A 17636-nucleotide genomic window follows, 5' to 3' on the forward strand; every position below is an offset into this window, starting at 1 on the left:
ATTCTGTGCATATCCTCATTTCTGGAGCTTGTGCCCCTTTTAAAATCATCTGATAGTCAAATTGCCACCCTCTAAAATAGCACTCGCATAAGTCTTATTAAAAATAGAAAACACATTTGTTTCCATTGAAGCAGATTTCATCCTGTCATTTTCTGGTAATTATCTAAATTCTAAACTTTTGCTAAGTTTGCACAGATAATTATGTGTAAGGGAAAAATGAAATCAAACTTTATGTATAGCATTATATCTCATTTAGGTAGAATGACAATGAGAAGTAGTTAGGATTAGAAGAGGTCCAGAATACCCAGCTTTAGACCCCACTTGGCCCAAGATCAGACACTAGGGTATTGTCATTTTATAGTAAAAATGGCTTGTGTTGGTAATCCAGTTCAGTCTACCGATGGCCTCATGATTCATTGTGTATTAGTGATTTGAATTATTTCACTAGTCAGCTAATGACCAGCTCATTAATGCCTAACCATTCATTGGCGACACAATTTCACAGATTGGAGAGTGTTGGCACATTTATGAAATCTAGATCATATTTGGCATTCTAAGAAGGAAGGTTATTTGTGTGTAGTAAAAATGTATTCTTATTTAAAGAAGCCTGTTACAAAATTGTAATTAAAAAATACAATATAGGGTTTTGTTTTATACCAGATATGAGATTTCTTTGGTATAGGGAGCACCGAGTGAAACTAGAAAATCCCTCTACTTAAGTAGACCAGATCTTACAAGATAACTATGATCTTAGAAACCAATTGCTTAGGGCATTGAGACTTGACTTTCCCAGGGTCACAAAACCTGTATGTGTCAGAGATGGGACTTGAACCCAAGTATTCTTAATTTAGAGTCTGTCAACTAAATCAGGCTTCTTAACAGTAAGATATAATTTTACATATTACAAGAGGGTTATGCATTTTACAAAAGAACTTGCCAGTCTTAAGCATTTATTAAGTGCCTATTATGTGCCAGGAGCTTAGCACTGGGCATACAAAATGTGACAAAAGACAGTTGTTCTCAAGGACCTCACAATCTAATGGGGAAGACAAGTACAAAGTACATATTTGTATAGGATGTATGGGATTTTTACATATGTATGCATATACACACTCAGAGGATAAATAGGATATATAGGGTAAATAGCAAATAGAGGATAAATAGGAAATAATAGAGAGAAGTGGGAAAGACTTCCTGTAGAAGGTGGGATTTTACCTGGGTCTTGAAGAAAACCAGGAAAGCCAGTAGGCAAAGAGAGAGAACATTCCAGCAACGGGAGATAGCCAGAGAAATTGCCTGGAGCAGAAAGGAAGAGTGGCTTGTTTGTGGAACAGCTAGGAGGCCAAGGTTACGGGACAGAAGAGTACATGCTGCGGAATGAAGGGTAAGAAGACCGGAAAGGTATATATGTGTGGGGCGGGGGGAGGAGAGTAGAGGGATAGGTTATGAAGGGCTTTGAATGCCAAAAAAGAGAATTTCATATTTGATCCTGGAGGAGATAAGGAATGACTTGATGTTTATTCAGTAGGAAGGTGACATTGTGGGACCTGCACTTTAGGAAAGTCACTTTGGGGACTGCATGGATTAGAATGGGGAGAGACTTAAGGCATGCAGCTTGCTATGGGATTCCTTGTGCACTTCAGTGCCCTTATGTACTTTATTGATCTAGGAAAATATAATATTGTTGTAATGGAAAGAGCACTGATCTTATAATCAAGAAACCTGGATTTGAGTTCTGACTTATGTAATTGTGAGCATGACTTGACCTCCGTGAGCCTCAGTTTCCTCATCTATCATAAAATGAGGATAGCAATCCTTATACCATCTACCTCACAGGGTTATTATTGGGGAGTGTATTTGACAAATCTCAAAGCATTACATAAATATGAACTATTATTGGTTATATGAAAGAATGGCTTGGAGTGGTGAATGGAGTGTAGTGGTGCAAAAAATCTGTTAATTTAAATATTAGGCTCTAGCCATTTATGTTTTCTTTCCTATTATAATGAAAGCCCCGTAAGGGCAAGGATTATTTTTGCATCCCTAAAGCCTGTTGATTGATTGAGAGGATCAAATTGAACTCATACTTGTAAAGAAGAATCACCTCCAAAAGAGTAATAGAAGTCAATGACGATGCAGGATTTGGTTTTTAAAATTCTGTTTTTATGCAGATTTTCTGGGACATCCTTTTAGAAAAGGAATCTTATTTTTTAAGCTATGTTAGATTAGCAAAAGAAGCAGGCCACATTGCTAGAAATTCTCAATAAGTAAATAGTTTTCCTAGCTTTCTGTGGAGTCTGAATCAGTCATATCATTCCTATGTAAGAATTGCATTTTCTTGAATGGAGCTCAAGTCTCTATTTTTATTTGCTCTTTTAATTAAGGTGGAAATGTCCATGAAGAAAAATGGAGAGATTGAAACATTTGATGTAGAGCTCACCAAAAATATCCAAGGATTAGGAATAACTATTGCTGGTTACATTGGAGATAAAAAATCAGGTAATAATTTAAGATAAAATGTTTTAAAACTGTGGTCCTGTCGCTTTGTCTGATGTCTTTGCTTTATGAAACATTCTTTTTTCAGATAGATATATAAACAGTAAAGCTTCATTTGATATCTTTAGACTGTATGCTTATAAAAAACAACTTTAGACCTGGAACCTTAGGTGAAATGAGTATGGAAATACCAATCTTGATAAGGGACATTTGATCCCTTAATCCAAGGATATGTAGTCATTGAGGAGAACATAAGCATAAAGGTCTCAATGCACCCTCTAGAATATGTAGTCCTTTTATCCATATAAGCAAGATTTGTAATTCATTGTGCCATTGAAATAGGGAATGGATCGTAGAGGTGATGGCAGTAAAATTGAAGGTCAAGTAAAATCTACTTTAATAATCTCTTTAATAATATGCTCAGTTTTCATCTTCTTTTTTTGGGGGGGGGGTATGTTGGTCTGTCTATTAGCATTAGTTTAAAACAGTTTTTTGTTTCTTTTTTAATGGCTGGCCACTGGGATTCCATTATGCTGCTTATCTAAAATGGTAGCCAGTAGGATTATATAAAATTATAGCTTTAGATATGGAACTGGGATATGTCTGTTTTGTTTTCTGTTATCTTTAATTTAGATATTTCTAAGGGCATGCTTAGATTGCCATATATAACAATAACAAAATAGTAACTTTTGTTTTGTTTTGTTTTTAACAATTCTCAGAATCTTCAGGTATATTTGTAAAGAGCATTACAAAAAGCAGTGCTGTTGAACATGATGGAAGGATCCGTGTTGGTGACCAAATTATAGCAGTAAGTCACTTTCCTCATCTTTAAAATGATGGGGATAGATTAGATTTCTTTTTTAAAAGTTGTCATTTTAAATATTATTTTAAAAGCTTTATTGATTGATACTTAGTTTTTAAGTAACATTTCCCTTGTAAGGAAGAAAAGTAGATAAGGAAAAAAGGTTCAAAGCTAATTTCAAAATCTACATGTAGATATAAATCTATATATAGCAATGTGTCTGATATGGTATGTAATATTCTGTTCCAGTAGTCCCCCACCTTATCTCTTCTTGGGGAGAATATTGGTCATTACATTTAAATTTATATTATTATCAATTAAATTTTTTTAAGGACCTTTCCATCTCTAACAATATTTGAACCTATTGCGTATAAAAATACTTCAGTTATCCTGCTTTATTGATGAATGAGGTTCTCTGATTATGGAATCTTTTGGATAATAGAAGTTTAACATTTTAATAATAATAACTTAACCATATCTTAAAGATTTTGAGACATCTATGTGTTCAATTTATATTGTGTTATAGACTGGAAACAGGATCAGATCTGTATTGATTTCAAGTTCTACTCTGGAATGAATTTTCTTAAATAAGTTCTTGGTGTCTGTTTTATATTTTACTTATCACTTTAATATCATATTTATACATTAGATTTATGTTTTAGAGTGGTTAAGCCCAGAAATCACAAGTCTTAGTTAAGATATTTCAGATATTTAACATGAAAAATTTTGAGTGTCCACACATAACAAAATTATGTACAATTATCTTAGGTAATTGAAGAAATATACAGAATATGGACCCCTTGCATTAACTCTATGATCTTATCAGGAGTCCATGACCAAAGATTGGGAATCATAGCCTTTATATATATGATGTAGATGGAAAACTAAATACATGCAGTTACTTAGTTGGACCACTTGGTGACACTCATGTTTTTTCTCTTGGACTGGTTAGGTGTGTAGTTTTGGACATAACCAGGGTATCTTTTAATTGTGGGTATTGATTGAGATTTTTCAGAAGATATAGGCTCCCTTTCTTTTAATCAACCTCTTTGTTGCTAACAAGTAACCTTACAAAAATGATACTTATCAGAAAACTTTTGGGGTACAGATGTGCAGGACCATTTTCAAAAGAAGTCTCCTAAGATTAATAGGGACCTTAATCCAATTTAATGCTTTCTCTCTGCTAAAACAAATGTTCTTTCAAAGACATAAAAATAGGAACAAATTACCAGATTCTGCAGATCAGTAAACATTGGATTTGGAGATTTGGCTCTGTTTCTTACTACCTATATTACCTTAGACAAGTCACTTAACCTGCTAGAAATGAAGTTTCTTCATATGTAAAATGGGAATAATAATCATATATATCCTGATAACTTCATAGTACTTATATGAGAATCAAATGAGAAACTATAGAAAAAGTAATTTATAAATAATAAAGTGCTTGGAACACTTCATTTTCCTCCCTTCAAGGTCCATTTCACATATTACCTACTATAATAGCCTTTTCCTGACGACTCCTGGTTGTTCTTCCTCCCTCCCACTGGTAACAACTTTATATTTTCTCAGTATATATTTTGTATTTATCTGTATACTGTGAACATATTTGTCTATACAATAGAATGTGAGCTACTTGAGGGCAGGGACCATTTCATTCATTCATTCATTCATTCATTTAATATTCCAGTGCCTGATATGTAGTAGACACTTAATAAATACTTGTTGAATTGAATTAAAAGATACATGTAAATAATAGGAATTATTATTATTATTATTATTGTTATTCCTTTACTAAAGTTCTTTTCCAGTGCTTTACCATGCATGACAGAGAGGTAGCTCAGGGCTCTGAAGGCTGGGTCAGGAATGTGCAAGCCCTGGTAGATGCAACAAAGCTGGAAAGACGTCTAGTACAGACCTGGCAATGATGTGTCTGTTGTCCAAGGAGTAGTCTAGTTCAGTGCAGAAGGGTTTATAAGGTAGTATAGTGGATTATAGGTAGATTATAAGGTAGATTATAAGGTACGATATGTTAAATTTTTTGGCCACAAACACTCAAGAAGATTATTCAGTAAGGTATGGAGGAATTCTTTGTTGATCACCAGAGCACCTACACCTAGTAAAATCATGGATTTCTGAAATAAGAGTTGTTATTGTTATTATTTCTTTATCTTTTTTTTGATGGAGTTAAGACAGAAACATTTCTGGTACAACGCTGTTGTTATTCTTTTACATTTAATTTTCTGTGGGCTACTATGGAGGTGGATAAGGTGACTGAATTTTGTAATTGAATTAAAGTATTGAGATGTAAGTTCACCTTCAGCAAACTCATTGAAAGCATCTTGGGACAACTCCAGGTGCAGACAAGATGATGGGGATGTTCCTGCTGCTGCTGCTGCTGATTACTGCTACTAGTACTCCTCCTCCTCAGACTTTTGCTTTCTGCTCTGTTACTCTGTACCTTCTCCATGAAATTCTTCATGACTCCTAGCAGAAACTCTGTAGTAGTGACTGAACCTTGATTCTGCTGATTGGGTGGCCTTCACCCAATTTGTCTATAGAATACAAACAGCTTTCCTTAGTGTTTCTGTTCAGCAAAACAAATAAACCTCAGTTTGGAAATATGCCTGATTCCCTACTTTCTGTTTTCTCACCTGACTTTTCGTACCTATAATTAAGCTGTTGACAAGTACCACAGTGCTCCTCAGATCCTGTGTTTTTAACCTTTGCTCAAACTTGGTCTCAACACACTTATTTACTCTCTTCTTTACCAGCTTGTTTTCTTTCTCTGTTCCCCTTCTTTTTCTCTACTACAACACTGTACTTAATAGGTAAGTAAATAAGTGAAGTAGAAATCAATCAATCAGTAAGCCTTGATTATGTTAGTGCTATGTACTAGCACTTTTGATACAAAAGCACAACTGAAAACTCCCCTACCCTCAAGGAGCTTACAGAGTAATTTTTTAATATGCCGAATATATACTTGGGCACATGTGGAAATATACAAATATACAAATTAAAATATTTTGAGCTATAGTACTACATTTTGCCTACACTTGTCATTTGCTTCTTTCTCATTAAGATGGAAGGCTATGTAACCTTTTAGAGAGAGTAACATGACTTTTTAACTGAAAAGTTAATTATTGATTCAAAGGCCAAAGTTTCCAAGTTGGTTTTTTGTTTGTTTGTTTGTTTTTGCTTTTTGGTGAGGCAAGTGGGGTTAAGTGACTTGCCCAGGGTCACACAGCTAGTAAATTTTTTGTTTGTTTGTTTGTTTTTGTTTTTCCAAGTTGTTTCTTACTGTATTTAGAATCATTACCTTGAAATCTTCATCAAAGCTCTTTGGTTTTTAGCAAAATTCAAAATATTCAATTTTTCATCAACAGTCACCACTTTAATCTCCTAGTTAGTTATAATCCCTCTTATTAAACAAAACTTATTTTAGTTGCAATCCAATTTTTCACATTTACATCAATTTGAAGAGGAAACATTAGCACCTTGTGGATAATTTAAAACATGCTATTAAAAGGTACTCAGCTCAGGTTGCATTTTCATGACTATAGGCATAATTGAAGTTTCTTCTACTTGACTGTTCATTAAATGTCAGAGTTGCTATAATGCCAGCCTCTTCAGACCCACTGGAGTTTTGGGTGCCAGGTAATAAACATTTCACTGTTTTTTATATTTATGGAGTTAAAACAAATAACTTTTAATTCTTTTCACTGTTTTAGCACTTTTTCTTTTGTAACAATTAGATGGTTTGTTTATTTAATTAATGTTAGATAGAATCAGATAGTCTACTGGAAAAATACTTGGACTGGAAGACATATGTGAGTCTCAGCTCCAAAACTGTCTGTATTATTCTGAGCAAGTCATTTAACCTCACCAAGCCTCAGTTTCCTCATTGGTAAAAACGGAATAATCCTTGTACTACCTGCTTTATATAACACAACAAGTTTGTCATGAAAGAAGAAAAGAATTGTAAACTTTAAATTACTGTATGATTATGACAGTATTAGTGGCATTCTTTTTTAAGCTTTTATTTAGTATTTTATTTTTTACCAGCCATATGAAAAAAATCTTTAACATTTATCTTCAAAACTTTGAGTTCCAAATTCTCTCCTTTCTTCCCTTACAACCCCCCCCATTGAAAAGGAAAACAATTCCATATAGGTTATACATGTGTAGTCATGCAAAACACATCTGTAATAGTCATGTTGTAAAAGAAAACAGACAAGAAAAAGAAAACTCAAGAAAATTAAAGTTGGAAAAAAGTATGCTTCATTCCATACTCAGACACCCACAGTTCTGTCTCTGGGGATGGATAGCATTTCTCACTGTAAATCTTTCAGAGTTGTATTGTGGATCATTGTAGTGCTGAGAATCTAAGTTATTCACGACTTACAATATTGCTGTTACTTTGTACACAGTACATTTCACTTTGCATCAGCTCATGCATGTCTTTCCAGGTTTTTCTGAGAGCATCTTGCTCATCATTTCTTACAGTACAATAGTATTCCATCCTAATCACATACCACAACTTGTTCGGCCATTCCCCAGTTGATGGGAATCCCCTCAACTTCTAATTCTTTACCCCCAGAAAAGAATATAAATATTTTGTACATATAGGTCCTTTTCCTTTTTGTTTTTTTTTATCTCTTTTGGTATACAGACCTAGTAGTGGTATTTTAATAACATTTTTTGACTGATACATGATAATCTTTGTTAAAGACAACTTGAGAATTACATTTACTTAAGAAAATTACTATAAACTTTCCAACAAACATCAAAAAAGGACTTCAGAATATTACTATGTTAAGTTTGAAGTTAAATGCTGCCCAGTATGATCTGTTAAGTCATTTTGAAGGCGTTGGGTGTATGAGTAACTGGTTTGATGCCATCTCGCTTGTGGTGGGAAAGTAAGAACTTTTACAAGTTTACAATATTTACCCACTAGAAAAATCCCAAATTATTTGTAGTGAAGAACTGATGTATCTCGGCAGCAGTTTGTGACATTACTGGATAGGCTGAATCTTTCTTTTGTGATCCATTTTGCATTAAGTGATTGGTGCCTTGTGGTCCTAGTGATTTAGACACCATAGTTGAGTCTATATCTCCATATATCCTGGTATATATGAACATAGAGGAACCAAAACTGGTTAGGGCTCCTACTTCTATTTGGCATTTACCTTGGGAAGGAAGTATTTTTTAAGTGCCTACTATGTGCCAGCCACTATACTAAGTGTTTTACAAATATTTCATTTGATCCTCACAATAACCTTGAGAAGTAGGAACTATAGCTATCCCCATTTTACAGTTGAAGAAACTGAGGCAAACAGATGAAGTGACTTGCCTAGAGTCACATAATTTTTAACTGTCTTGAATTTAGATATTTCTGACCCTAGGATCAGCACTATCCACTGTACCACTAGCTGCTTCAAAGACCTTCACCAGGTAGAAAGTATATCTTTGAATAGTTAGGGATACTTTCCTGCCTGTTACTATTCTTAAAGAAAAAAAAATCTTTCCTCTTCATATATGGAGTAGGGGAAAGAAAAGGGGAAGGGAAGATTATATGTTTTAAGTATGAGCTTCAGTTTCTAAGAATGGAGGAGAAAGTACCTATTTTGTTTCCTTTAGACTATTTGATGAATTTAAATTATTGAAGTTAAATGGATAAGTGGGCATACAGTCTATTTTGATATACAGCTGTGTTATGAGAGAAAACATGGAATTGTGAAACGAAAATGAAAAAGCAACTCCTCAGCTTAAATTCTTTGGTATTTTGGGGAATTCTGTATAATCATGAAATATATGTATATATGCGTATATATACGCATATATATGTATATTTTGGATTGGATTTTTGCCAGATCCTTTTTATAAACATAATTCCAAGGCACTTACGTTAATCTTGAAGCTAATCCCCTCATTGATATGTGGAAGTGATTTTGGGTTCTCAAAGGTTGTACTACTCAGTTATTCTAAAGTAACAAAAGCTTCCCATATGGAGCCACCATTGTATTTTCTGTCTGTAGTCTGGGCACCCACCTCACTGAGTGTGAAGAGGTTAATGGTTTGTCACCAGCTTCTGGTGACAAACTAAAAGATCATGGATCTTTAGTTGGAAGCAACTTTATAGATCATCTAGTATGACAACTCCTTTTTTTCACACAAGAACACTCAGGTCCTGACTGGTTTGATGGTTTGCCTAGAGAGTTATATAGGTTGTGAGTAGCAGAGTCAGGATTTGAACTCAGTTCCTCTTGCTGCAAATATGGTGCTATTTCTACTGTGACTTTTTTATTTGGCAAACATTTGCAAGTTGTGTATATGTATATATATAAAATAGTGAATCGATGAATAGGTTGGACTAGCTAACCCCTATGCATGGAGTGCTCTCCCTCCTCATTTCTTTCTTGGTTTTCCTGGCTTCCTTCAAATCCCAGCTAAAATCCTACCTTCTATAGCAACCATTTGCCTCTCTTAATTCTAATATATAGATATGTTCCTATGTGTTTCTGCATATTCTGGCTCATAATAGGTGCCTAATAAATGTTCGTTAACTGATTGACTGACATGACATTGCCTCACTGCCTCACTGCCTCTCTGCCTTTGAAAAGTTTGTCCTCCATTCTTGGAATGTCCTCTTACCTCACTGTTAACCTCTGAGAATCTCTAATTTTCTTCACAGGAAACTGGAGGACTTTCTTGACCTCCACCTTCAGATTTTAGTGTCTTCCCCAATAACCTTGTATTTATTTTATACCTTTTTTACTTATGCATATATTTGTACATGATGTCTCTCCCTTAAGAACATAAGCTCCTTGAGTTCAGGGCCTATATAATTTTGTCTTTGTGTCCACTAAGCCTAGGAGTTACTGACTAAATGCTCATTGCCTGAATATTTTATATCTGTATGTGCATGAGATGTCTTTACGTATCCTATATCTCATGTTGTGGAGGGTGACCCTGGCTTTTCAGAGGTTGTGCCAGGGGAGTACGCAGGCCCAACAATAGGCTATCTTATAATTATAGAAGGACCATGCCAGCTAGCTTCATTCCAGAAGGATGGCTACTGGGTAGAGAATTTTTTGGCCACAACAGTTCATATAGATGATCTAGCAAGGAGAAGAAGGGCTACAGTCTCTGCCAGTAAAGGGAATACCCTCATTGATAATATCATGGGTCCTTGAAATATTGAAAAAGAATGTGTGTTATATATGTGCGTGTTTTATGTCAATATCCCAGGATGAGTTTATCCATGGCACTGACTGTGCTTTATAGTCACACAGGTTTACCAACTTGTGTCATGAAAATTTAAACCCTTTCCTATATATGTTTATATCCTTTTTGTCTGTGACTCGAGCAATGTATAATGGCTTAAGGATTGCAGAAGATCTCAAAATTATTCACAGTGTTATTGTGTATAAAATAATTTCAAAATGAAAAAAGTATGAGATAGTGATTACAGACCACATATAATCACCATTTCATCTAATTTTCTTTTTATTTTGGAATTTTTTTGGCATTAACTGTGGATTAAAAAAGGAAGGTGATTAAATTTACTTTTTTGTTCTATCCACTATAGACTTGATTTTAGATAAAAAAAAATAATTATAAGCATGGGTTTACATTCCTCTTACCTCCTGGAGTAATTTATTTCTCACTATATAGAAAATATCTGGTATTCCATTAAATTGTTATTGGTGTATGTGTTATCAACCAATCAATCAACAAGCATTTGTTATATGCTAGGAATTATGGTAAGGTGGGAGTATTCAAATGCAAAACAAAAAAAAATGAAATAATCACTGACCTTTAAGACTTCCTAAAGTCTTATCTTCTCTGCTAAAATGTTAGCTTCTTAAGGAGAACTGTCCTGTATAATATTGTATCTTTCATAGTGCCTGGCAGCATATTTGTTGAATGAAGAATCATGTGTTGATGCTTCATCTGACCTCCTTTTCTCTAAGGTGGATGGCACGGATCTGCAGGGCTTTACAAACCAGCAAGCGGTAGAGCTTTTACGAAATACGGGACAAACTGTGCGACTGACATTGATGAGAAAAATCACTAAATCAGAAACCCAGTCCAGGTCTGATGAGGACTTAGACGCTTCTGTTACAAAGGACATAGTTTTGTCTGCTCCAGGTGTTAATATAAGTAAAGGTAAACCCACGTTAATTATAATTTTTTTCAAGGCAAGGCTTAAACAAAATAAGTAAAAATTCAATCTCTCATGCCTTCTTTTTTCTATCCAAGTCCTATTCTGATGCTTTAGCATAGTATGGAGGTGATTATGGGCTCTCAAAGCTAAAAGCTCCCAAACCTTGATAAATAAAAGGTAATAAAAGCTAGAAGGGTTTTTAGAATGCCTCTGGTAACAAAAGTGCTTTCTAAAGACTGTCCACCTAAGTGTAGAGAGGTACATTAACAGAAGATTGGCTATCAAATGATGAATTTTTTTTACTGGAGCAGCTCATGAATCCATCTGAGAAGGTATGCAAGGTTTACTTGTCTCTGTTAGGGGAGAGAATATTTACATAGATAAAATCACATAGCCTTTGAGGTGAAGAAATGATACGCTTTTTCCATATCGGCTCTCAAGGATATGAGAAGCAGTGTGGGGTAATGGATTTGGGAAATCTGTGATCAGTTTCCAGCTTTGACATATCACCTTTGTGACTCTGGGCAACAGGCTGTGTGTCATGGGTATTAGAATGGGAGCTTGGAAGTCAGAAAGATTTGTGTTTGAATCCCTCTTAGACACTTAATAGCTTTATAACCCTGGACAAATTACTTAACTTTACTCTGACTCTGTTTCTCTCTCTGTAAAATGGGGATAATATAGTTTCTGCCTCACAGTGTTGTTTAGAAGACCAAATGAGGTAATATTTGTTAAGGATTTTACCAACTTAAAGCAGTCTGTTGTTGTTTAGTGGTTTTTCAGGCATGTCTAATTCTTTGTGACCCCATTAGGGTTTTTTTTTTTTTGGAGTGGTTTGCCATTTTACTCTCCAGCTAATTTAAAAGATGAGGAACTGAAGGAAAAAGAGTTAAGTGACTTGCCCAGGGTCACACAGCTAGTTAAGTATCTGAGGATTTGAACTTGGGAAGATGAGCCTTCCTGATTCCCAGCCCAGTGCTCTTTATATTCCAGTGAGGATATAAAGAAAGGCGAAATACATTTCTTACCCTCAGAGTTCACATTCTAATGGGAGAAGACACATTAGAAAAAAGGCTGTAAAAAGTAGGGGGTGGGGAACAGAACAAGGGGAGGTAGCGTACTCAGCATCGGTACGTGAAGTTCTGTAGCCAGGTGGGAAATTATGACCTTGGGCTCCCTCATTAAATAGAGGATGTGGCAAGAATTCTCTGATGTTTACTCTCCATCCTTTGTAATCAGAGGGAAGAAGAGGTATAAGGGGTAGGGGATACTTTGAAGATTTGAGTTTCAGAACTCATGTGATCTTTTAGGAAGATGGTATTTTTAGGGGACAGAAGATATTTTTCAGGAGATGTCCAGGTGAGCAGCAAGGGGGGAAGTGAAACACTATTTAAGTGTTATCTGTTATTATATAAATGTATACTATTATGATTAATATTGTTCAAAAAAAAGAAAATTGCTAAAGAAGGAATACCTCGAAACAGAGTGGTGCAGTTGACTATAGAATGGCATTTCCTACAAGACAGATAAATGATGATGCATTTTTGAAAGCTGGAAAATTTACTTAATCTTCCTTCAACTGAATCTTACAGATTTTTTTGTTTATTTTTCTTCTTTGCACCATATTGTCATTTGTATTACATGTATTTTCATATATATGTATGTATATGTGTATATATACATGTATTTTCATATATGTATGTCTCTGTATTATACATGCATGTACATATATAATATGTATGTATTTATGTATGTGTTGTATCCTTTAATAGATGGTAAGCTGGGGAAAGACTGCCATTTTCACTTCTGTATCCCTAGCACCTAGCAGAGTAATTTGCACACAATAGTTACTCAATATATATTTTCTGAATTTACTTTGCTATTGAAGAATGTATGTATCATGATTGTATTAAAAACAAAAAACTAAACACATTCTGTTTTTAGAAAACTGTGACAAGGATGATGTTTCCCCAACAGTGGAGATAAATACCAACATGTTGCAAATTGGAGAAACTGAAAAGCATCCAGAACCAAGTCAGTATATTCTGTGTGTGATTTTTAAGAAAAGAAATACTTTTCATGTAATTTAAACACAGACATGATTAATGGACATAGGGCATGAATATGTAGTTGATTATGTACTCGTTTTTGGGTTGTTAAGTTTCTTCCCTATAGATCAGTGTTCACAAAGGAACCTTTGGACTTCAGACAATTTTGTTGACACTTGAACAATTATATTTTAAATTGGCAGACACTTAATTAAAGACCTGCTATGGGCAAAAGCCCTACTTCAAACCCTTATGGACAAATTGACAGAGACTAGAGAGAGCAAATATAAGAGATATCTGAAAGATTTCTAGATTAACACTAGAGAATCTGTATGTCAACAAGCCCTTCGCAATTAAGCTACCTAGTTTGCTAAGACTAGTACATAGGCTTTTGAACTTATATTCCAATGTTCTTTTGGTGCTCTAAAAACCAGGAGTTTATTCTGTACAGGTTCTATTCTCTGTATTGTTTAAAACTGAGGGGAAAACATAACTTCTTTCCTAGGAAGCAGCCTTCTTGAATTGATGAAACTTTTTTAAGGGTTTCACATATTTTAAAATAGTGGGTTCCATGATAATATGACATTAATATATTTCAGTGCTCTAGCATCACTGAGATTGTGGCTGGGTTGCTTTACCACATGATAGTCTCTGGGGGTGACTTAGAAGGATCCAGACTAGTTCTAGAGTAGCTTAAAGGACTCTGTTCATATCGTAGTTCTGGAACCATCTTGGAGTGAATCATGTTTGATGGTGAACCATGAAGTTTTAGATTGCTTCTGGTTCTCTCTAATATCAGAAACATGCATATGTATCTGTATGTACATATACATACATACATATGTATGTGTGTGTGTGCATGTGTGTATATATATATATGCATGTGTGTATGTATATACACTTGCTAACATCTTTATAATACCTCAGTCATCAATAAGCATGGACAAACCCTAAACTTACTGATTACTTTATATTGCTATGCTTCCATATGCTCTTAAAATTTCTTCCCCTGAAAGGTCAGTTCAGAACAATTCATTAGACATTTATTAGGCACAAATTACTTTCTTTTTATTTGTTTTTCAAAATGAATTTTTATTGACATCTTTTATCTTTACATGGCCAAAACTTCTCCTAGTGTTCCCTTTCTCCTCCCAGAGTGTTATCCCATGTAACAAAGACTATTTCTAAAGGAAAAGAAGAAAAATATTTTAGAAATCTGCAAAACTGATCAGTATATCAAAAAATGTTTGAAAATATATGCAGTGTTCCACATTACTGGGCTTTCCACCTCTGCAAAGGAATGGGGATATTGATATTAGATTAGATTAGATATTGGGGATACTAAGATGAAAATGGTATCATCCTTTCCCTTAAGGAACTTACAGTCTACCGGGACTATCTGACATCAGCACAGTTAAATATAATATTGAGTGGGGTAGGCAGGCAACAAATACTTATTAAATGCTTACTATGTGTCAGACACTGTGCTAAGCCCTGGAGATACAAATATAAGTAAGAAGAAAGAGTCTCGGCCCTCAAGGAGCTTAGATTCTAATGTGGGAGGACAGCACACCAAGAAGAACTGAAAAACGTGTGTGTGTGTGTGTGTGTGTGTGTGTGTATGTGTGTGTTAGACTAGGGGGAGAAAGGAGGTGGTGATGCTGGTGAAGGTACCTGGTGAAGTCTGGAAAGTCAGAATCACAAATAGGAGTTTGACCAACCTGGTCCCCTTCCCAAAATGGAGAGGCCCAGGAGGAACTCGCCAATTGAAGAAGGGGAACAGCATGGCAGATGGATATTCTAGGGGAAGGAAGCCCGAGGAGCTGAAGGCTATTCCAGAATGAGCCTGTCATCTCTGAAGTTTTTGGAAATGGTGTATTTAGAATTACCAATTTAGAAATAACACAAGTTGCAAAATAAAATTTCCTGAATTCTTAGTGTCCAACTTAAATTAATGAGGCTGTTTAGCTTAGAGAAAAGCAGAGACTGAATAGACCTTAAAGAGTCAGCAGTTAGTAGTTCAACAAGAAAAACACTTCCCAATAAAGAACATTTTTGTTGAGCAATAAAACTCCCCTTTGGGGTGCGTTATTAAACTAAGGACTATGTTTTATAGAGCAATAAGGAGTAAGTAAGCATAGGAAGCAGGAAAAACAAACCCAAACTTGGCTTTACTCGTTTGCATTATCTGCTGAAGCCTTGGGAAAGATTTTCATTTTAGGTGTTTGGACTTGTTAACCTTGTAAATATGTTGACATGACAACAGACTTTCATTTTGGATAGTAATTAAGTGGTACCTATAGGTATTACAGTCATTTCATATCTTTGACTGAAGTTCTACCATAGGAAACATTTAATCAAAATTGAGTTGTGTTCTTGCTTTAAGAAAACCAATATACAAAAATCCAAACTTGTAAAAGATAAATTAGTGCATAATGATTTACTTTATGAAAAAGGACTTATCACTTCATAGTCTTTTCAATAGCATATTTCCCTAATAAAATGAAAATAAAATTTAATTTACACAAATATATTATATACATAACTCATTGGAAACCCATCTGTTGTGTAAATCAAGGAATTATATTATTATCAATATCTTTTACCAAACAAGAGTGACCTCAGAATAAAGTCTGCACTTGGTTATAATATAATATATACACACATACACAGAAACTGACCTATGTCCAGAGAGATGCACCTGTCTACAATTAGGGATCGGACTGGCTGAAATTGAGGGGATGGGGAGGGGGTGTCCTCACCTGATTTTGATGTATCACTTTTTTTTGAAAGAGGAATATGAGTAATATAATGTGAGATTACCTACATCTGCAGTGAACACAATAACCAAAACAATGGAATCTATTAGAAAATACTAGTGAGACATTCAGGCTCTGTGAATTTGGTTTTGATGAGTTAGGCTGGCAGAGGAAGGTAACAAAATTAGTTTCCCCATAGGCAAGGTTTTATTTATATTACTTATTTGAAGCCACAGCCAATCCTTTTAGTTTTAATGGTTGTAAATGGCCCTAAATGTTTCTCTGAAATTAGATGGGGCAGTGAAGGGTGGGAGTAAGGAGTAGTATGCAAGTAGTCTTTCTAATAGAGCAGTTTCCAAATCCAGGCTGTATCAGAATGTGTACCTACTGAAAGAATCCAAGGGAAGAGGAGTGATCAACAGGGATATGTTAAGTTTGTTAATCAGTCAGTCAGCAGGCACTATTAAGCACCTACTACCATCAGCCAGGCACTGTCATAGATACTGAGGATTCAAATACAAAAATGAGATTACTCTTGTCTTCAGGGCGGTTGTATTCCACTGAGTCAAATAAAGGCTTCTCAAAGAAACTTGAGCTGGGTTTCAGTATGAAATAACCATGGGTTTCTAGGAAGAAAATTAGAGAGCATCATAGGGAACAGCATGGGAAAAGGTGTAACCAGGCACAAGTGGGATACAAAAAAGGTTATAATGAAACTAACTTAAGAGGAGATATTTTGATAATGAGTTAACTTTGTACCAAATTTCAAGATGTGAAAAATGTTATAGTCAATTAAATAATGGCTTTAATTATTTTAGACCATCAGCTACCAGAAGAAATAGAAGTTGATGAAAGACAGTTTCAAGAAGCAAAATTGCGGAATAAGTGGCAAAGGATTATGGGCCTTAATTATGAAATAGTGGTACGTTAACCTTTATGTTCTGATTTTAGCATTTTTTAATAGATAATCTGGCAAGTTTGACACTAGACTTATTATTTTAATAGAGATATAATATTCCAGTTTCACATAAGGAAATACAAAGGACTAAAGAATTATTCAAGTAATATAGAACTTTTTTATATTAACAACAATAATCCATTATTATCCTTTGTAATTTGGTCCCAATCCAATGGTAAATGTCAGGCCTTTGGGGAAGACTAAAATTTTGAGTGCTGATCTGGGCTCTGGAGTCAATTTCTTTTTAAAAGGATGATTAAAAAGAAGAAAATAAAATAAATGGGGAGAAGAAAGTAAGGATGTAGTGAATCCTCCTAAAGCTGAAGTTTCCAAATTCACATAATTCATCAACTTTGCAAACTTTGATTAGTACAAAAGGCATGTTCCAACAATAAATGGTTAGAAC

General features: G+C 34.8%; 1 protein-coding gene across 15 annotated transcripts in view; it reads left to right on the top strand.

Annotated features, from left to right (window-relative positions):
* MPDZ (multiple PDZ domain crumbs cell polarity complex component) overlaps positions 1 to 17636 on the top strand; it is a 218252-nt gene that overhangs the window by 76035 nt on the left and 124581 nt on the right. For all 15 annotated transcript variants that reach the window (XM_027862857.1, XM_027862856.1, XM_027862854.1 and 12 more), the window contains 5 exons: positions 2385 to 2499; positions 3216 to 3304; positions 11272 to 11467; positions 13410 to 13499; positions 17091 to 17194. In XM_027862857.1, the coding sequence (XP_027718658.1) occupies positions 2385 to 2499; positions 3216 to 3304; positions 11272 to 11467; positions 13410 to 13499; positions 17091 to 17194 (594 nt within the window). The remainder of the gene's footprint in view (positions 1 to 2384; positions 2500 to 3215; positions 3305 to 11271; positions 11468 to 13409; positions 13500 to 17090; positions 17195 to 17636) is intronic.

This window comes from Vombatus ursinus, unplaced genomic scaffold (assembly GCF_900497805.2).
Source record: "Vombatus ursinus unplaced genomic scaffold, bare-nosed wombat genome assembly UNPS02014770.1, whole genome shotgun sequence".
NCBI classification, from domain to species: Eukaryota; Metazoa; Chordata; class Mammalia; order Diprotodontia; family Vombatidae; genus Vombatus; species Vombatus ursinus.